This window comes from Rutidosis leptorrhynchoides, chromosome 11 (assembly GCF_046630445.1).
Source record: "Rutidosis leptorrhynchoides isolate AG116_Rl617_1_P2 chromosome 11, CSIRO_AGI_Rlap_v1, whole genome shotgun sequence".
Taxonomy (NCBI): Eukaryota; Viridiplantae; Streptophyta; class Magnoliopsida; order Asterales; family Asteraceae; genus Rutidosis; species Rutidosis leptorrhynchoides.
The window spans coordinates 75,784,680-75,806,671 of NC_092343.1; the positions used below are offsets into that span (position 1 = coordinate 75,784,680).

A 21,992-nucleotide genomic window follows, 5' to 3' on the forward strand; every position below is an offset into this window, starting at 1 on the left:
AGTAGTATCACTAGCATGCAGATATAGAAGATCACCAAAATCTAATTTATTAACCAAAGTTACAGAAGAACTAACTTCATCATCACCAGCCATAATAAAAACACAGAAGAAACAAACAAGCAAGAAAACAAGAAATCAAATAACAAGTAGAACACAAAGAAATTAACACAGAATAAAGACAATTAGCACATAAAACCGCAACAGATCCACGGTTCAGACACCTATAAGGAAAAGAAACAACCCACAAACGACTGGCTACTAGCCAGGCAACCTGTAAAGATGATTTACAAATAAAGGTCAAGGTCAATCTACGCTTGATCGGGTATTCATAGATCTCAAGGATCTAGATCAAGAGTTGGGCGTAGAGATCTGGTCTAGGTATAATAAAGCATGAATAAATGCGAGACTCCCCTATTAGAGTGAAAACTCTAATTCGTAGAAGAATACATAAACCAAGAAGCAGCGGAAGACAATCAAACACCAGTTCACCAAGATCAGACAAGAAGAACAAACCTTAACCCTAATTTTTCAAAATTAGGGTTTTCAGAAGATCACCACGAATCTGTCAACAATCGGTTGAAAGAAACACCCCAAACAAACGATCGAATCGCTCTGATACCATATAAAGCAATACGAATCAATCACCAACAAATTACCAAATCTCTAAAACAGAGATTTATTCTACTTTGAATCAAACAAAAAATACAGAAACAACAATCTTCTATTATCGAAGAAGATTGATTAGGTATGATCAAACAGAAATCAAAATTACAAGATCATAATAGATGATCACTCGGCTAATCAAGAGAGAAAACAAAACACAGAAATCGATCGAATGAATCACACCTCTGGAAACCCTAAAATTGGGAATAAATATAAATTAATAATAACAGTTAAGTCCCTCCAGATTGACATTTTGAATCCTTGAGCTCCAAGTATTCCAAATGCACCAAAAATCCCCTTGAACTTAGAAAAGACATGCACAGCCACTCCTTTTCAGTTAAACACTTAACCTGAAAAAATAACCAAGGACTAAACAAGTAAAAAGAATATAACAAATAATTCAAGAATAAGATTGTAGAAACATCATTATTTATCAGCTCTCGAGTAGAGGGAGTGACGGCCTTATCTAGTCGCGGGTTCTATACTCGCGAGTGGAGTAGTGACTTCCTTTTAGTTTAGGCTACGAGTTATGATTGTGTACACCCCACCTCTCTTATACTCTACATTAGTGGGATTGAGTATTTTTGTTGTTATTAAAAGTATACACGAAATTGATGACTCAAATTTACTTTACACTTACTAGATCAATTATGTATTTGTCGACATGTTTCAAAATGATTTTTGACATGGTTGATCAATAAAACTACTATTTTCTTTTAACTGCCATCTATTGGCAAATCAAGGAAACATAATTTTACACGTCTTTCTCATTTGCAACAGTTAAAGTAACAACTACTTAACAGTCCCATACACCCACCAACCAACCAACCTACCAGTCATGTGCATATACAGTCCCTCTTACTAGACATTACTAGTCCCACTACCTATTTCAATTCCAATTCTTCCATTTCCAATATATAGATTTATTCAATTTTAGTTATATATTGAATGTATGTCTTTGCATGTTTTACAATTGATGAATCACTAAAAGTATATTAGTTTGCAAGTAAAAGGAGTTATATATATTGGATTATGGCTCCTGTTAATCTACCTTATGATGCAATGAAAGGAATGTTGCAGTCTGCAGTGCAATCTATTCAATGGACTTACATTATTTTCTGGCAGTTTTGTCCTGAACAAAGGTAATTAACTTAATTACATCAATTTCTGCTTGTATGTGTATACAATCATATATTTTTTCAATTTTATATGTATATGACAATGAGCTCGAACCGTTTATAAATGGGTTAGGGTCTGCAAGGTTGTTATGGAACTCGTTACTGATCATTATTTACAGTTTGTTTATAGAAAGCGGTGGTGATATGACATTTTTGGTAATTTCACTAAAAATGTGTAACAACTTTTAGTGTATATTTGTAGAAAAATTTATCAAAAATGATGATGAATTTATAAGTCTACGTGAATTTAGTAAGGTTAAGCCATTAATTACAATCGGATCGGGCGGGCTAATCAACACTAATTTATACGAATAAAACTGTTTAGTACTCTACTAGTGAAATGACCCGTGGAATCACGTGTTTGTTTAAACGAAGCAGTTAATGATATGTTTTAGGTATTAAGTGAATGTAAATGGTAAAGTCATTTAGTTTAATAACCCGTGGGATCACAAATTTCGACTAAAAAACTTGTCGTTGTTAACTTGGTCAGAATAAATGAACTACATTTATTCTCCCACCACCATCTTCCAATTTTCATTACAATTACTATCTTCGTTGTCATAAACGGGAGATGATCGCAACGGGTGGTTTAGTCTCCCTCGGATGATCCCAATCGCTGTCCAAAAAAAATAATATTTTTATTTAATTTATTGAATTAATTTTAGTTAATTTTATTTTTAGTTATAATTATATTAGTATTAATTTTATTTGATTGATTTTATTTAATATTTTTTTAATTCTAAATTAATTAAGGATAACGACATTATCTAAGTGTCCTAGATTTTTTGTTTTTGTTTTTGATTTTTTTAAAGGAAGGATTAAACATATTTAATTGATTTAATTTAATATATTATTTTAATTTAATTTTAAATTAATTAAGAATAATGACATCATCTAAGTGTCTTAGATTTTTTTATTTTTCTTTTTGAATTTTTTTTAAGGAAGGATTAGACATATTAATGACATTATCATTTTACAATTGTAATAGAAACTATAGATTCTTTCAAAATCTATTGTTCAATAATTCATTTTTGGATGTCCAATTATTCAATTTTGATACTAGATAAAAATGAATAAATGAAGTTATTTTATACCCTTAAAATATGTATATGCATATAAGTAAAAAAAGATAGATAAAATGTAAGAAGTGAAACTGAAAATTAAATAAAAAGTATACGTAAAAACTGTGTATTGTTTTACAGATTTGAGACGAGGAATTACATTAAAACTAATTATATATTGACAAAAATAAGCTAGGAGTTCGGTGTTTTTCAAAAAAAATAAAATTCAGAAGTAATTAGTGAAACGATTACATCATCTTTTAGAGATTTAATAGAAACTTATCCATGTTGTTTACAAGTTTTCTTAATAAATGGGATGTGATAGTTTCAACCCTATTTTTAATAGATCCACTTTGGCCGTTCCAAAATAAAATAAAATAAAATAAAATAAATAGATCCACTTAAATTATCTAAACTACCTTAACTGATAGTATTTTACGTTAATTTCTTACTAGAATTTATTGGAGGTTAATTTTAAAAGATAACATCAAATGATAGTAGATTTATCAATAATTTAGATTATGAAAATATCATCACCTTTAGTAGACATCCTTAACAATTTTAGTCAAATGAAAAGACAATAAAAATAAAATATTGAATTGTCTCTTGTGTACATATTATTAGTTCCTTTTTCATTTTTATGGTTAATATTATGATTAGGGTTTTAGTATGGGGAGATGGATACTACAATGGAGAAATTAAAACAATGAAAACAGTGCAATCATTTGAAGTTTACACAGAAGAGGCTGCATTAAGTAGGAGTGAACAACTTAGAGAGCTATACGACTCGTTGTCTAACGAAGAAGATCAACAAGTTTCAGAGAACCAACAAACAACGATAACGAGGCCGTCGATGGCATTGGCACCGGAAGATTTAACGGATACCGAATGGTTTTATCTTTTGTGTGTTTCTTTCTCTTATGCTCCTGGTGACGGGTAAATTATTCATGCCATTTATTTGTTTACATAAATATTGTTCTATAAGTCCCCTTTTAACCGGACTTGGAATCAAATTGTGTACTTTTTAATGAAAAAGTGGTCGTTTAACTATGTAATAACGATGTTATAGAATGAAGTTAAATAGTGGTGAGTGTAAAATTTGAGTGAATGAAAAGGTTTTGGATGATATAACAAAATATGAGTGAAAATTTGGTGATAAAAAAATAAATTAATAATATATATTATGATTTCTTGAATTCTGATTGGCTAACCAAAATCTAGCGCCTCTCTCCCCGTTAGGTTAGTGACTAACGTCGCCCTGGCGTCACGTCTAACGCCGCGTTAATGGCGTCAGACTACGTTTCGATAGGCACTTCACCGTCACATTTTCAATCTAACGCCTCACTAATGATGGTCTAATTGATTGAATTGTACTATCCAAGTATAAATACTTACCATTCTTTGAACAATTAAGAAAAATCTATAACTTATTTTAAAAATTACTTCAAGTACGGAGTATTATTTTAACACATTTGAACTGTGACATTTCTACAAGTGAAATTCGATTGCTGATTTCTATACTATTGTTGCATTATTTTTACCAATAAACTCGATCTTATCTTATTTTAAAAATTACTTCGATCAAGTATATTTTTTGAGCTTGTCTTTCATTAAGTTCTTATATATTCACCTATCAATTGATCAAACAATTTCCGAAGCTTACAGAAAAAACACACCCTTTTGTAGATAAATTTCAACATATTTAGCAACTAACTCGTAAGATTAAAAAAATAAATAAATAAATAAATCGTCGGTAACCATACAAAATATTCAACAAAACTCATTTTATTCGCATATAGATCCAACTATATATTAATTTGTATATATGTCCATAGATTAATGTATCCGTATATATGTGTCAATGTGTGTGTATGCATTGCAAGTATTAACAAAACTATTTTTTGGTTGCATATAGATCATCAATAAATGTTGTGATAGAGTTTGGTACGTACTGGCAGTTCTTCTAAAAGTGATGGGTACATGCTAACAGCAATGACCAAATTAAATCACGCTAACTAGCTAGTAACATGTACAAACAAAAGTCAAAACATCTGGATCTCATTGTGACACCGTTTTAACGTTGTTCTCATGGTACGAGTGAAGATGATAGTTTAGATTGTTATTTATGGTTAATTGTACTCATTCATGGTTGCAGAATAGTAGGAAAGGCGTATGGGAAGCAACAATATGTATGGCTCACAGGAGCAAATCAAGTTGATAGTAATGTCTTCAAAAGAGCTATTCTTGCTAAGGTATATGCTAAATGTACTTCTAGTTTGAATTGAATTATATTCATAAATTTAATGGTGACAGCAATATATATAATACGGAGTATAGTTCGTTAATGTAAACAAACGATTCATATATTTAATAAGTGTTGCTTTTCAAAAAAAGGACGTGTCTATGTGAAAGCAATAGATGTTCATTCAAGAATATAGACAAATATAGTCAAATCAAATATATATATATATATATATATATATATATATATATATATATATATATATATATATATATATATATATATATATATATATATATATATATATATATATATATATATATATATATATATATGGGCAGGTTCAGTGGAGAAGTAACCAATCGGAGGAAGCCGGGGGAATCAAATTTTTTTTGTTCGCTTTTTTGGAATTTTTTTTTCCAGGCATCAAGATCACACGAAAATATGAACATTTAGAAAAGACATTTCGTGATGAATGTTATTATTTAGGCGAAAAAACGATCGACAAAAATAACATTCAAGATAATATTGTTCGTGAAGAATGTTAACTTTTTTTTCCCCATGTTTTGTGAAGTAAAATTTAGCCCGATTTAGAGTTTAAGGTTTAGGGTTCAGGGTTTAGGGTTTAGTGTTTTGGGTTTAGTCCCTAAACCCAAAACCCTAAACCCTACACTCTAAACTGTTCGTGTTAAAAACTCAATTTAAACCCTAAATCTAAACCCTAAACCCTAAATTTCTAAACCTTAATATCTAAACCTTATAAACCCTAATATGTAAACCCTAATATCTAAACCTCAACATACGCTCGAAAAATACGATAATTTTTATATATTAATTCTTCGATCGTTTTCCCGCCATAATAAAAACATTTATCACAAATTGTCTTTATTAAATGTTCATATTTTCATCCAATCTATAATGTTCGTGAGCAAAGTTTTTGCAAAAAACGAAGAAAAAAAAATTTGCTTTCCTCCACTTCCTCCCGATTGGTTATTTCCCCTTGATCCTACCACTATATATATATATATATATATATATATATATATATATATATATATATATATATATATATATATATATATATATATATATATGGGCAGGATCAATGGGAAGTAACCAATCGGGGAGAAACGGGGGGAAGCAAAAAAAAATTCATTTTTTGAAAAAACTTTGTTCACGAACATTATAGATTGGATGAAAATAAGAACATTTAGAAAAGACACTTCGTGATGAATGTTATTATTTTGGCGGGAAAACGATCGACAAAAATAACATTCAAGATAATATTGTTCGTGAAGAATGTTAACGTTTTTTCTTCTTCATGTTTTGTGAAGTAAAATTTAGCCCGATTTAGAGTTTAGGGTTTGGAGTTTAGGGTTTAGGGTTTAGAGTTTAGGGTTTGGTGTTTTGGGTTTATTCCATAAACCCAAAACACCAAATCCTAAACCCTAACCGTTCGTGTTAAAAACTCAATTTAAATCCTAAATCTATACCCTAAACCCTAAATTTCTAAACCCTACTATCTAAACCCTAATATCTAAACCCTAATATCTAAAACATCAACATACGCTCGAAAAATACGATAATTGTTATATGTTACTTCTTCGAGCGTTTTCCCGCCAAAATAATAACATGCATCACGAAGTGTCTTTTCTAAATGTTCTTATTTTTATACAATCTATAATGTTCGTGAACAACATTTTTTTAAAAAAGAAAAAAAAATTTGCTTCCCTCCGCTTCCTCCCTATTGGTTACTTCCCTCTTGATCCTACCCAATATATATATATATATATATATATATATATATATATATATATATATATATATATATATATATATATATATATATATATATATATATATATATATATATATATAGTAGTGTATGAGCTTATGAGTTACATGGTAGTTTTGAAAAGAAAATTATATGTAGTTTAATAAGATTATAATCTTCAAATCGATATAAAATATGTACAAAATCAAAGAGTACTTTTGACTAACAAAATGTTCCACCATATTTATTGAAATATGCAAACGATATTAGCTCTAAGTCATATACTATAGTTCCACCATATTATAACTTAGCATTGTATTTTTTATTTACATTTCCTAATTATAATAATTATAATTATAAATAAATATCGAAGGAGTGACATTTGTCTAATTTAATATGGATAATTAACATTCCTTAATTAGCTAGTAGCTAATAGCTGGTAGCTTATAGGTGTTAGCTGGTAGTTAGTCGATGTTAACTTTTTATATGTATTCAGGTATTGACAGATGAACTGAAATTGTTAAAATAACGAAAAGCTAGGAGTGTTTTTTTTCTCAACAACGCTAGTTCAATGAGGTTTTACCTTTTTTTTCTCCCTCAAAAAGCTTTAAGCTCTTGTTACCAAACTGAGTTTTTTATTTAATAGGAGATTTTTTATAAAAGTTAAAAGCTCTAAAAAGTTTGTTTCAAACATGCCCATTTAAGGGAGTGACATGTGACAAATTTAAAATGATGGTGACATGTGGCACCGACCTATACAGCATCACTTAATCGCTCTAGACACGTCCAATCTTGCCACCAACCTGTCAACGATCTTTCGTACAAAATTTTCATCTATCTTTTATTTTCTTCCCAATAACCAGAAAATCCCAGCAAACGCATTATTAGACTATTCATCAAGGTACCAGTGAGAACGGAATCAGAACCTTGAAATCTACCACTTTTAACTTTTTGAATTCACGCTGGTACACTGATCCACCTCATAACGCATTTTACAAAACCATATCCTCAATCTCAAGCATTTTCCCGTTATAAAGTAGAAAAAAATGCGGCTACTCGAGAAGATCCTTGTTCGTACCATCGGTCAGTCGCAAAGAATCTAAACTCACATCCGACGCCCAGATCATCCAAAATATCTCTCCACAATAAACCCATCATTCCGACCTCTGACATTGTAACACTTGTTCAGCATAATCATGCAATCGACCGGCTCAATTGCATCATAAACCGATAGAACCATAGACAATCTAGGTGTGATCAAGTCATGGATACATGTTGCAAACAAATTCTGAACCATTCGTTTGTCGATGATAACCTAATCATCATTCCATTCAAAAACCATGCTCTCAATCTGCCATTGTTTCCCTAAACCTTGAAGCCATGATACCACTAGTTAGGAGTTGTGGACCCCAAACAAGACAAGCGATTGAACACGGTCACTAACCCACAACAACACACGAATAAGTAAAGCATAAATGATAAATAAAACGTAGACGACACAAAGATTTAACGTGGTTATATCTCAACTCCAATCGTATCATATGGGTTTATTCCACGTACACAAACTAGAGATTTTTCACTATAATATTTGTTCACAATGTTACGGGAGGCCAGAGTTATAATTTATAGGATAGTACAAACAAGGAAACAAAATCTGCCGACTTGCTGACTAAGACATATTTCGCTTTTCGCGACCCCATGCTCGAGTTTCGCAATCAAACTCTCGAACCTTTTCTTCACATTTTAACTCACCAACTCGTGATTCAGGACATCACCCTCGCGATCCGCGAGGGTGCCTCTGCAACATCCCTTTTCCATTTTCTTAAAGTGTTCACCCTCAACACGTAGCTTCCTCAATTAAAAGAAACATGTAGTCCTTTGATTTACGAACGTTTTGAGCTTTTGAATCAACTACATCGAAGTTTATATGAAGAAGATATGGTCAAAATGTTGAAGGTTCATAAAATTTGCGAGCTATCACAGTTTTGTTCATTTGTCCTTCATAAAATTATACCCAACCCCCTTATAAAATTACTAAGCATCGTCACCGGTTAAAGCAACTGTATAAATTAAATATTAAATATAATATTCATAAGGAACATTTACATTTAGATATCTTCTAATAGCCACCTAAAATGTTGTAGTTTTGGGTGATATTGTGAGATGATGATATCTTCTAATAGCCACCTAAAATGTTGTAGTTTTGGGTGATATTGTGAGATGATCAAGCATATTTTCACGAGGTCAAGGTGAACCTACGCTTGAGTGCCTCATAGGGTTTAAGGACTAACAACATTCGGACCTCCGACACTTAGCCGTGGATAACCCACACCGGTATCGTTTCAATTCCGACAGGGTGGCCGATTTGAGAGTCCACCAACAACCTAGAATACGAGGTTGAGTGGCCCAAAGACATGAAGGTTTTATAGTTCAAGACATACCTGAAAGTCTTTAAGATCGTATGAAGCTTTGTTCGTACGATGAAGATATGTATGCTGCTGTTACGTATGAGTAAACGAATATATTTTTAGGGTTTATGAGCTATGTTTATAGGCTCATGAATTAGGGTTTCGATAGAATCCTTTCTCTAATTAAATGCGATCTCTTCCCAACTAACTTTCGCTATTTAAGGAAAAGAATCTGAATTAATTATACCGTACATTCTTCTAGAATATACTAGACCCTTATGCAAGTATACGAAACTCGCATCAGATGGTATAGGCGCATGGGATGCGACTATACCCGTGTCATATGCCTTATATGACAATTAATGTGCGGTTCAGGGCATTGGATGCGTAATCCACATGGTCATGCGGATATGCATATCATTATGAGACAATCAAATTATCATTTTTAAATAAAATTATCGTTGTCAAAACACTTAAAGTTTAAGGGTAAAACATGTAAATATTTAGGGTTAAATGTTGAAAATGTTTAGGGGTATAAAAGATAACTTTATGGGTTAAAATGTAACTTTCAATTTAATATAATAATTAATAAATAAAACTCACCTAAATTTTTAACAGAATTTATCTTCTTTTTCGATGTGAGTTAGGTTTATCCGTAATTAGAGGCGTCTTCGAACAAAGGCATGATGGTCAACCGCCTAGGACTCAAAAATTTTGAAAGACCCAAAATTTTGAATTATCTATATACTTTTCTCAAAATATTCAATTAAATTAAATAAAGAATTGTCAATTAAAGTTGTAATACTTTAACTTTAAATAGTTAAATACATTGTAAATAAATAAATGAATTTAAGTAATATCTTTTTATATGTATTAAAAAAATTAAACGTGTATAAGGGCCCAATTTTGTTTTCGCTAGGACCTTCATATTGTTGAGACGCCATGTGACCCTAATCATCGTTCAACTGGAAATAATTTTACGAACAATATGCAACTAATTATATTCGAAACGACGCGTTTTTTTAACCCAACTAATTATATCAAGTAGATCGATAGAGCAAGTGGTAAATTCATAAGTTTGTAAGGGAAAAGACCCGAGTTCGAATTCTCCTGCCCCCTTTTTTGGCAATCTTTTTTTTTTCACTTCTCGATCAACATTAGTTTCATAAAAGACGTTAAAATGTTCTACCGAGCGTACATCCGAAAATATGTACTATGCAACAACATATATGTACTAAGTATCTGTTAAGTAGTAAGTACTGATTGTCATATCTACTAAGTAGTAGTTGTCATATGTAATACTAAGTAGTAGTTGTCATATGTAATAATCAATACCTACATATCAAGTTATTCATAACCAGTTTTACAATCAATAATATGTAAGCTATGTCCATACACATAGTAATTTTTCAAATGAGATATTAAACACTGTATACCCGAACGAAACCATACATAACCGCCACAACGCGTGGTCAAATATTTTTCTAGTTTAAAACTGTTAAGAAGAAAAGAACATTGAAAACAATAACCTTTAAGTACTTATGAAGATGAATTCATGAACTGTTTCGTAATTCGTTAGAAGCATTTTAAAATTATTTTAATTAAATTTGGGCTAGTAAAAAAGGATCATAACACAATAGTAACACATTATACGTAAGCCCTAGTTTAAATTTGGCCAGACTTTTTTGGGCTTAGTCTACTAAGAGCTAATTACTATTCGGCCATTTGGGAGCACCCTTCAGCCATGAGCCACCCATGGTCTCCACTATTGCCTAAGCCCTAGTTTATATTCACACTTTTCATTTGAGCCAATGGGTTATACAGTTTTCAAGTTAAATAATGCCTCAAAACAAACAAGTTACAATTTCATTTCGATTTATAATAAAAAATATACGAAGGTGTGAAAGAGTTACCTTATGATCGAACACATACCAAACAGACAAATAAGAATAGTTTATCATTTTAGTACATGTCGTTTGATCTTACATCTTTAGCTAATGATCGAACGCAAGATTGAAATGACGAAAATGACTATATAAATAAATCGACGAAATATGTTCTTTAGCAACATAAGCTATGATCTAACACTTTGTTTTGTGTCAATTAACACTACCTGGACACCGGTTTCTTCTTCAACTAGAGTGCTCATATACAGGTAAGTCGATTTCCGCCCCTAATCTTTTTTTTTTTTTCGTACGTTATAATCTTGGTGTGTAATTGATATTAACTTCTAATATCAACTCTGCAGACGGTGTTATGTATTCCTTTACTAGATGGAGTTGTTGAACTTGGAACCACTGAAAAGGTTAGACCACTGTTAATTTTATGGCCGGTTCAAAAAGTAAAAATTGTCTTTTGTATCTGAAAGTTTTACAATCTATCTATAGTTTCTATTAAAATCCTATAATGATGTGTCATTATTAGACTAATTCTTTTATTAAAAAAAAAATAAAAGAAAGAAAAGAAAAAAATCTAAGCATGGTGGGTAATGTCATTAATCTAAATAATTTTGAATTAAAATTAAACTTATTAATTAATTATTATTATTAAATCTTATTAATAATTATTTTAAAATAAAATAATTATAAATTATTTTAATTTATTATCTTGAATTAAGTACGAAAATATATAAAAGTTAGACAGAAGGAAATTTATATTTTAATTTACATTTTTAAAATAAAATGACAACCAATATTATCTCTTATGATTGAATGTGGATTGTTTAATGTGCATTTTAGGTGTTTGATGAAATGTTCAGCTGACGAGTTTCTTAGTCGGACTCTGTGGTTCCACGGGTCATTAAACTAAATGACTTTAGCATTTACGTTCACTTAATACCTAAAACATATCATTAAAGTGTTTCGTTTAAACAAAACCATGGTTTCACGGGTCATTTTACTAGTTATATAATAATAATTTCAATAATACACCGTACTAAATTTGATATTTTCACTGTTTGTGAGTTAAATAGTTGGCTAGTTTATGTAAGCGTAGTTTTATACATAGTTATACATATTAGTATTACTATGTATTTATAACATGTACATGTATGTATGCAAGTGTAGGTGGAAGAGACAGTTGAAATCATACAACATGTAAAACTTTGCTTCATGGTAAACAATGACAACCCAATTCTACCACCTCCTAAACCGGCCCACTCGGCCCATTCAGCCCATTCGGCCCATTCTTCAAACACCACTCTTTCCCCTCATCAAATATCCCCTGCAATTACAATCAAACATATTGACAATACTTATTCAATGGAAGAAGATATTGAAAATGACAATCATGATGATGAGGAAGAAGAATACGACGAAGAAGATGAGCTATTGCGGCTTAATAATATGTCTGAAGATATTAGGTTTGGATCCACGAATAATGATTCTAGCCATTTGGATTCGCATTTTAAGTTGTTAACGCCTAGCCAAGGTGACTCGTGTAGAGCCGAGTCAACCCATGGATGTTCAGATAATTTGGAGTTGAACAACCAGACAACCATTCTATTACAAACATCAGGTATCTTTGCATATCTTTATGTAGTTCGTGAACATAAAACTTAATTTTATGTTGCACATAACTAGTAGGGGCGTAAATGAGCCGAGCTATTTAGAGCTACTCGATTCATATAGACCTCGATTTGAGCCGATCTAAAACAAGCTTGAGTCCGAATTAAATAATATTTTAAAGAATGTTTAGTAAATAAGCTTGAGCTCGAGAGCTCTAACAAACTCGTGAGCTTAAACAAGCTCTTTATATACATTAATTATTATTTACTTTATATATATATATATATATATATATATATATATATATATATATATATATATATATATATATATATATATGATACGATATTACAAATTGAGTCGAAGTCGAAGCTTGTATAGTGTCAAGTTTAATTTATTAAGCTCGAAACGAGCTCAAACTCGCTTTGAATGTTAATTGACTCAAGCCTAATCAGGGTCGAGCTCGACTCTAACTCGTTTACACACCAACTCATAACAAAGCTAATATACAAATATATTATTGAAACTGTTATAATTCAGTAGGCTTATAACTACCTTTAGTGGTTTGATTCTTGATGTTATAATTCAGTAGGCTTATAACTACCTTTAGTGGTTTGATTCTTGATGTTATAATTCAGTAGGCTTATAACTACCTTTAGTGGTTTGATTCTTGATTTAGAATACTAATAATGAAGTGTAAGAACAAAGATGATAATGGAGAGAAAGAAAGAAACACTTTGTAAGTGTGAGAAATGGTGCAAGTTTAATGCTTGCATTCATGAGTATTTATAGCCTAAAATCTCAATATAAAAATACATACTTTGTGTACCAAAATTGACTATATGTATACACCAAAATTGACTATCCATATCTATATTATTATTATTATTATAACACTCCCCCTTGGATAGCAATTTTATTTTGTTGAAGATCAACTATAAATTACTGCCTCGTTAAAAACCTTGCTAAAGAAAAGCCAGTGGGAAAAAAAACTTTAGCTAAGGGAAAAAGAGTGCAGCATGGAGTTGACTCCCCCTCAAGTAGACATCGCTTCAGCTGTTACATCTTTTGAACATGTCTCATGCCAATGTTATGAACGTGTGTTCTGAAAATAGCAGTTGGAAGTGCTTTCGTGAAAAGATCAGCAGAGTTTTTGCTAGATTGCACATATCTCATTTCAATCTGGTTGTCCTTAATGAGATTTTGAGTGTATGAGAAGAATCTAGGTGGTATGTGTTTTGTTCGGTCACTTTTGATATACCCTTCTTTCATCTGTGCTATGCAAGCTGCATTATCTTCATAGATAGTTGTTGGACTTTTATCGCGTTCTAGTCCACAAGAATCAGTAATGAGTTGTGTCATTGATCTCAACCAAAAACATTCTCGAGTAGCTTCATGTAATGCAATCACTTCGGCATGATTTGACGATGTAGCAACAAGTGTTTGTTTTTGAGAACGCCATGATATTGCAGTACCTCCATTTAGGAATACATATCCAGTTTGAGATTTAGCTTTATGTGGATCAGATAAATAACCTGCATCTGCATAACCAACCAAATCTTGTTTTGATTCGTTAGAATAAAATAATCCTAAATCAGTAGTTCCTCGAAGGTATCGAAATATGTGTTTGATCCCATTCCAGTGTCTTTTGGTAGGAGCAGAGCTGAACCTTGCCAACAAATTAACTGCAAAAGAAATGTCAGGTCTTGTACAATTTGTAAGATACATAAGAGCTCCAATTGCACTAAGATATGGTACTTCTGGTCCAAGAATGTCTTCTTGATCTTCACATGGACGAAATGGATCAGCTTCAACATTGAGTGATCTAACAACCATAGGAGTACTTAATGGTTTTGCCTTGTCCATATTGAAACGTTTCAAAATCTTTTCAGTATATGTTGTTTGATGTACAAGTAAACCATTAGGCATATGCTCAATTTGTAAACCAAGGCAATACTTGGTTTTTCCGAGATCTTTCATTTCAAATTCTTTCTTTAGAAGTTGAATGGCTTCATGGATCTCTTTATTTGTACCTATGATGTTAAGATCATCAACATAAACAGCTATGATCACATATCCGGATGTTGTTTTCTTAATGAAAACACAAGGGCAAGTAAGATTATTTGTATACCCTTTGCTTATCAAGTAATCACTTAATCGGTTATACCACATACGTCCCGATTGTTTTAACCCATATAAAGATCTTTGTAATTTAATCGAATACATTTCTTTGGGTTTTGCATTTGATGCTTCTGGTACCTTAAATCCTTCAGGTATCTTCATATATATATCACTATCAAGTGATCCATATAGATAAGCAGTCACAACATCCATGAGATGCATTTCTAAATTTTTAGAAACTGCCAGACTGATTAAGTACCTAAAAGTAATTGCATCCATAACAGGAGAATAAGTTTCTTCATAATCAATTCCCGGTCTTTGAGAAAAACCTTGAGCTACAAGTCTAGCTTTATACCTTGTAACTTCATTTTTCTCATTTCTTTTTCGGACAAAAATCCATCTGTATCCTACAGGTTTCACATCTTTAGGAGTGAGAATGATGGATCCGAAAACTTTTCTTTTATTGAGTGATTCTAATTCAGCTCGTATTGCTTCTTTCCATTGAGCCCAATCATGTCTATTTTGACATTCAACCATAGATGTTGGTTCTGGATCATCATCATTATTCATGATGTCATATGCAACATTAAATGAAAATTTCTCATCAAGATTTTTCATTTCATTTCGGTTCCATAATATTTTTGAATATGCATAATTGATTGCAATTTCTGTATTGACATCATCAATCTCCTCTGCAGTAGGAGTACTGATTTGTGGTTCTTCTTGAACACTTTCTTTTACTTCATTATCAGCTGATTTTCTTTTTCGAGGATTTTTATCCTTTGAACCGATTGGTCTTCCACGTTTCTGACGTGGCAAAGATTCATGAGTGACGTTATTGCCAGCTTTTGGAATTTCAATTCGAGCTGGAGTATTTACTGCTGGTATATATGATTTTGTCACCGTTTTTGTATCTGTAAATGCATCAGGCAATTGATTTGCAAGTTCTTGTATATGCATTATCTTTTGAACTTCTGTCTCGCATTCTTTTGTGCGAGGATCAAGATACTTTAATTGAGGTTCACACCATGAAACATCATTTTCTTTATTTTTCATTTCTCCCCCTAATCTAGGGAACAATGTTTCATTAAAATGACAATCAGCAAAACGTGCTGTAAAAACGTCACCTGTCATAGGTTCAATATACCTTAATATTGAAGATGTTTCATATCCAACATATATTCCCAACCTCCTTTGAGGACCCATTTTTGTACGTTGTGGTGTCGCAATTGGAACATACACTGCACAACCAAATGTTCTAAGATGGGAAATATTTGGCTCTTGACCAAAAGCAAGTTGTAGGGGGGAATATTTATGACTTGCACTTGGTCTGATGCGAATCAATGCAGCAGCATGTAAAATTGCATGACCCCATATAGATACAGGGAGTTTTGTTCTCATTATCAATGGTCTAGCGATTAACTGTAAATGTTTAATCAATGACTCGGCTAAACCATTTTGTGTATGCACATGAGCAACAGAATGTTCAACAACAATTCCTATAGACATGCAATAGTCATTAAATGCTTGAGATGTAAATTCACCAGCATTATCAAGTCTCACCCTTTTAATGGTGTAATCAGGAAAATGAGCTCTCAATTTAATAATTTGGGCAAGAAATTTTGCAAATGCCACATTACGGCTTGATAACAGACAAACATGAGACCATCTGCTAGATGCGTCTATTAGAACCATGAAATATCTAAATGGTCCACATGGTGGATGAATTGGTCCACATATATCACCTTGAATTCTTTCAAGAAACATTGGTGATTCTTTCTCAACCTTAAGTGGTGAGGGTCTAGTTATCAATTTTCCAAGAGAGCAAGATGTACATGGAACCATTGTATCATGATGGATTTTTCTATCCTTTAGTGGATGTCCATGAGTACATTCAATAATCCTTTTCATCATTGTTGATCCTGGATGGCCTAATCTGTTATGCCATAAACTGAATACACCAGGATCAATATATTTTTCGTTAACTACCATATGTATTTCTGGTACATTTATATGTGTATAATGTAATCCAGAACTAAGTCTTGACAGTTTTTCAACCACATGACTCTTGTCAGTGATACTTAAATATTTCTCATTTTCTGTTGTCACTGACTGATAATCATACCCGTTAAGGTATATGTCGGAGAAACTCAATAAATTTCTGCTTGATTTGGGAGAAAATAAGGCATCATTTATTAAAAATTTTGTACCATTTGGTAGTATGAAATTTGCCTTTCCTATCCCTTTTATCAAGTTAGCAGGTCCTGATATTGTATGTATAGTTCCTTCCGTTGGTTTTAGATCAATAAAATATTTCTCGGATTTAAGTATAGTGTGTGTAGTTCCACTGTCTGCTATACAGAGATCTCCACCACTTGATTGATGTTGTATTCCAGCAAAATTCATATTGAACTTCATATATAAGAAATAAATAGTGAGTACATTAATATTACACAATATTTTAAACGCAAATAGATAGTACTGAAACATTTAGCAAACATAATGACAAAGACAGACGATATTAAATCGTTTATTTTTCAAAAGACACACAACTTAAACATTCAAGAAATCTTCATATAAATCAGATGGTTTCTCAGTGACTGTTGGATCAATATTATCCACAAAATTTACTTCCTTTTCTTTACCTTTCAGCGAATCCTGATACATCTTAACAAGATGTTTAGATGTTCGGCAAGTATTAGCCCAGTGGCCCATTCTACCACATCTGTAGCAAGATTCTTCAGAATTTTTAGAAGAATTTTCTTCAACATCTTGTTTAATGGGCTTGTTTCGTGGTTGATATTTATATTTTCGTGGATTACTATTTCTTTGACCACCACGGCCACGACCACGACCACGTCCACGCCCATTACCATTACCATAAGGATGGTTTCTACCATAGTTATGGCTTTTGGCATGATGATGGTGATGGTTATTATAACCACGACCTTGCCCGCGTCCTTGTCCCTGTTTATAATTATTTGCAGTATTTGCTTCAGGGATTGCAAGTGTACCAGTAGGACGGGATTGCTGATTTTTCATTAATAGCTCATCATTTTGCTCTGCAACTAAGAGATATGAATTAAGTTCAGGATATGTTTTGAACTTTAGCATTCTCAAATTTCTTTGCACTGTGATGTTTGCAGCATTCATTGTGGAGAAAGTTTTCTCCATCATGTCTGCATCACTAATTTCATGTCCACAGAATTTAAGTTGTGAACATGTATTATACAGAGCTGAGCTGTATTCATTTACTTTCTTAAAGTCTTGGAACCTTAATGTTCTCCATTGTTCCATTGCAGCTGGAAGTAAAATTTCTCTTTGATTATTGAATCTGCTTTTGAGACCTTCCCATAAAACATGGGGATCTTCTACAGTCACATAATTATTTTGTAAGCATTCATCAATATGTTGATGAATAAAGCAACATGCCGTAGCTTGTTCTTTTTCAGAACAAGTGTTGTTTTCATTTATGGTTTCAAGAATGCCCATTGATTTAAGATGCATTTTTACTTTTATAACCCATGGCATGTAGTTGTTTCCAGTTGATTCTAAAGGAGTAAATTTAAGCTTTTCCAGATTCGACATTTTCTATTATCAAAAATTAAAACAAACATCATGATAAATTAGAGTCAATTTATATTCATAAGTATATAAACATTAAACATAAATTTAATATAACATAAATGATAAGTAGGTGACAGTGTCGACCATGTGTAAGCAATCATAAATAAATGTTATATAACAAAAATATAAATATTAGTAAACATAAATGAAAATTTGGCGACAGTGTCGACCATATATTTTTTCAGGTGGTATAACCGACCTATATCATTCTGGTGGTATAACCGACCATATATCATTTTGGTGGTATAACCGACCATATATCATTTTGGTGGTATAACCGACCATATATCATTTTGGTGGCAGAGCCAACCATATTTAGTATTAAGATTATCGTGCTGATAACGTGTTATAATTCAGTAGGCTTATAACTACCTTTAGTGGTTTGATTCTTGATGTTATAATTCAGTAGGCTTATAACTACCTTTAGTGGTTTGATTCTTGATGTTATAATTCAGTAGGCTTATAACTACCTTTAGTGGTTTGATTCTTGATTTAGAATACTAATAATGAAGTGTAAGAACAAAGATGATAATGGAGAGAAAGAAAGAAACACTTTGTAAGTGTGAGAAATGGTGCAAGTTTAATGCTTGCATTCATGAGTATTTATAGCCTAAAATCTCAATATAAAAATACATACTTTGTGTACCAAAATTGACTATATGTATACACCAAAATTGACTATCCATATCTATGTTATTATTATTATTATAACAGAAACTAACAAATTATTATTTTTAACAGAAGAGTTAGCACAAAAGGACAACCACTACTCTACCACAATTTCAACAATCCTTAAAAACCAACTAACTCAACAACCCAACTCAAAAGCCACGTCACTTCACAACTCACTCACCTCCATCGAGTCATCATTCGCCACGTGGACGCCCAATCATCTTCCATCTCACCACCTTCCAAACAAAGCCACCTCAAATTCCCAAAAACTCCTTAAAAACATTCTATTTAATGTACCTTTTCTCCACTCTAACAATAAACTGAATGATCCAAACAACACTTCTGATTCTTTCACATTAACATCTCATACACCATCATACGAAGACCTAAGTGCGAATCACGCGTTAACTGAAAAACGCCGTAGAGAGAAATTAAACGAAAGATTTGTTATACTTAGGTCATTAGTCCCATTAGTGACTAAAATGGACAAAGCATCAATATTAGGTGACACAATTGAGTACGTGAAACAATTGCGAAAAAATATCCATGATTTAGAGGAACATGGTCGAACGGATCGTTTGAAGGTGGCAGATAAGAGAAAGATTAGAGTAGTGGAGGGGGGAGGTGGTGGGGCCGGACGGAGGGTGGGGACCGCAGTACAAGTTGAAGTTTCGATTATAGAAAGTGATGCACTTGTTGAGATACAATGTAAGCATAAAGATGGATTGTTGTTGGATATTATGATCAAGTTAAGGGAACTTGGGATTGAGATCACATCCGTTCAATCTTGTGTGGAAAATGGGATGTGTACGGCTGAGATGCGAGCCAAGGTAATGGTGACTTGCTTAAATGTTTGGTTTTCTGACGTTAGGGAGGTAATTTGTACACAAACAAAATCGATTCATACGTATAAATGGTTTGTAATATACATATACGTAAAATAGACTACTGGTTTAGAGTCCTAATATCCTTGCAAGAGGTCTGTCTCAACTCAAACCTCACTAACATGTTTTCTTGATAATTGTTATTTGGATTGAATTTCAGGTGAAGATAAATGGTGGTAGTGGAAAGAGAAGTAGCATAATGCAAGTCAAGAAAGCCATTAATCAGATTATCTTTCAGTAGTACTGGTAACTACCTATATGATCTCGATCGGGTATATAGAAAGTTTTCGCTTAAGAATGATTTATAAAGGAGTTGCATACAAAATGATGTGTAAAAGATTGTGAATAACCTAGAAAAGCCCACAATTAATTCTTATATATCATGTCGGCCCATGTGAGAGGCCCAATTAATTAACTCATGGGTTCAAATTCTTGAACTTGATTAGATTAGAGTATATTTCTATGAGAAAACTTTATGTGAAACTGACCACTCAATCTTATTTTCCAAAAAATCTGTGTGAGCTTTTTAGTTTCTATATATTAAATGTCAATTATGATTACAAGAGTTCTACTATTTCTACCGTACTTTCATGTTTTTGATGACGGAATGTTATAATGACATAATAATAGTCTTAAATGTCAATTATGATTACAAGAGTTCTCCAACTTCTGCTTCACAAGTTTTTATATCCATCGATGGTGTTTTAATGTTATAGCTAGAGTCTTGGGTGGTGGTACTTCTTTTCAAGCTGGCTTTTACACTCGAGCTAGTGTGTTATGTAACGGACATTAAGTTTTGTCAGGGAGATCATTCCTTCTCTTTTAAGACATTCGGTATAGTTTTGATGGTAAGATCAATTGTAAAATTCAAACTGAATGGTCTTCAATGTTTGTATTTTGATCGTAAGCCTTCATTATTTTGATGGATGGTTTTCGATTTTGTTAATGATATTCTTTTTTCGCCGAAATTTTTTTTATTTATTTTTAGTTATTACTTTGCTAATTTGTTTTTTTTGAAAAGCAAACATTTTATAAAACAACCAGACATCCAAGATATACAAGAGGAAGCAATCGACAAATCCGAAAACTACTATACAATGTAATAATATATACGGTAAAATGAGGTGATCATATATTCAACAGATTCCCGATCTGCAGTTCCAAGGAGAGATGTAATAATATATACGGTACTTTGCTCATTTGTATATTTGATCCATTCGGTTGGATCATTAAAAAATTAAAATTAAACTATACTACTTGTATACTGAAGAATAAATCACTATTCATCACAAGGGGTATTTCAGTCTTTTTATATTTTATATACTAAAGAATAAACCGCTACTCATCGTAAGGGGTATTCAGTCTTTTTTCGTTTTTGTTCTTGTTTTTTTATAAACCACGCAGCATAAACCGCTATTCATCGCAAGGGGTATTACAACCTCTTTTATGTTTTTAATTTTTTTTTTTTTATACTAAAGAATAAAACCACTATTCCTCGCAAGGGGTATTTCAATCTTTTTATGTCCGTCTTTTTTATAAGCCACTCGGTATTCACCACAAGGGGCATTTCATTAACATTAACACTTACATTACTAAAAACCGTGGGGTTTCCGCTCGTTTCCCCAAACAAAAAACTACAACGATTGCCATCCCTTTTCACACTATGATTTTCCATCTTCTCCCCCTCACCTAGAACCAACTTACAAAAAAAAACCCAAACTTCAGGCGGTTAAAACGTAAATTCCCTAAAATAAAATAAAAATTCCACCCACACCCTTCGACAGCCTGTATCTTCCTCCTCACTCCGAATTAAATTTCACCAACCATTCCGTCAAACTCGAAATATTTTTGCGAAC

At 32.1% G+C, this 21,992-nt stretch overlaps 1 protein-coding gene across 1 annotated transcript; it reads left to right on the forward strand.

Moving 5' to 3' along the window:
• The first annotated feature begins 1,695 nt into the window (after positions 1-1,695).
• On the forward strand, positions 1,696-20,973 carry LOC139874697 (transcription factor BHLH42). The gene is made up of 9 exons (XM_071862107.1): positions 1,696-1,805; positions 3,563-3,838; positions 5,058-5,154; positions 11,467-11,481; positions 11,575-11,631; positions 12,392-12,842; positions 19,322-20,088; positions 20,297-20,382; positions 20,853-20,973. Exons 1-8 carry the CDS (start codon positions 1,696-1,698, stop codon positions 20,375-20,377), a joined length of 1,854 nt encoding a protein of 617 aa, XP_071718208.1. The 3' UTR covers positions 20,378-20,382; positions 20,853-20,973.
• Positions 20,974-21,992: the final 1,019 nt, after the last annotated feature.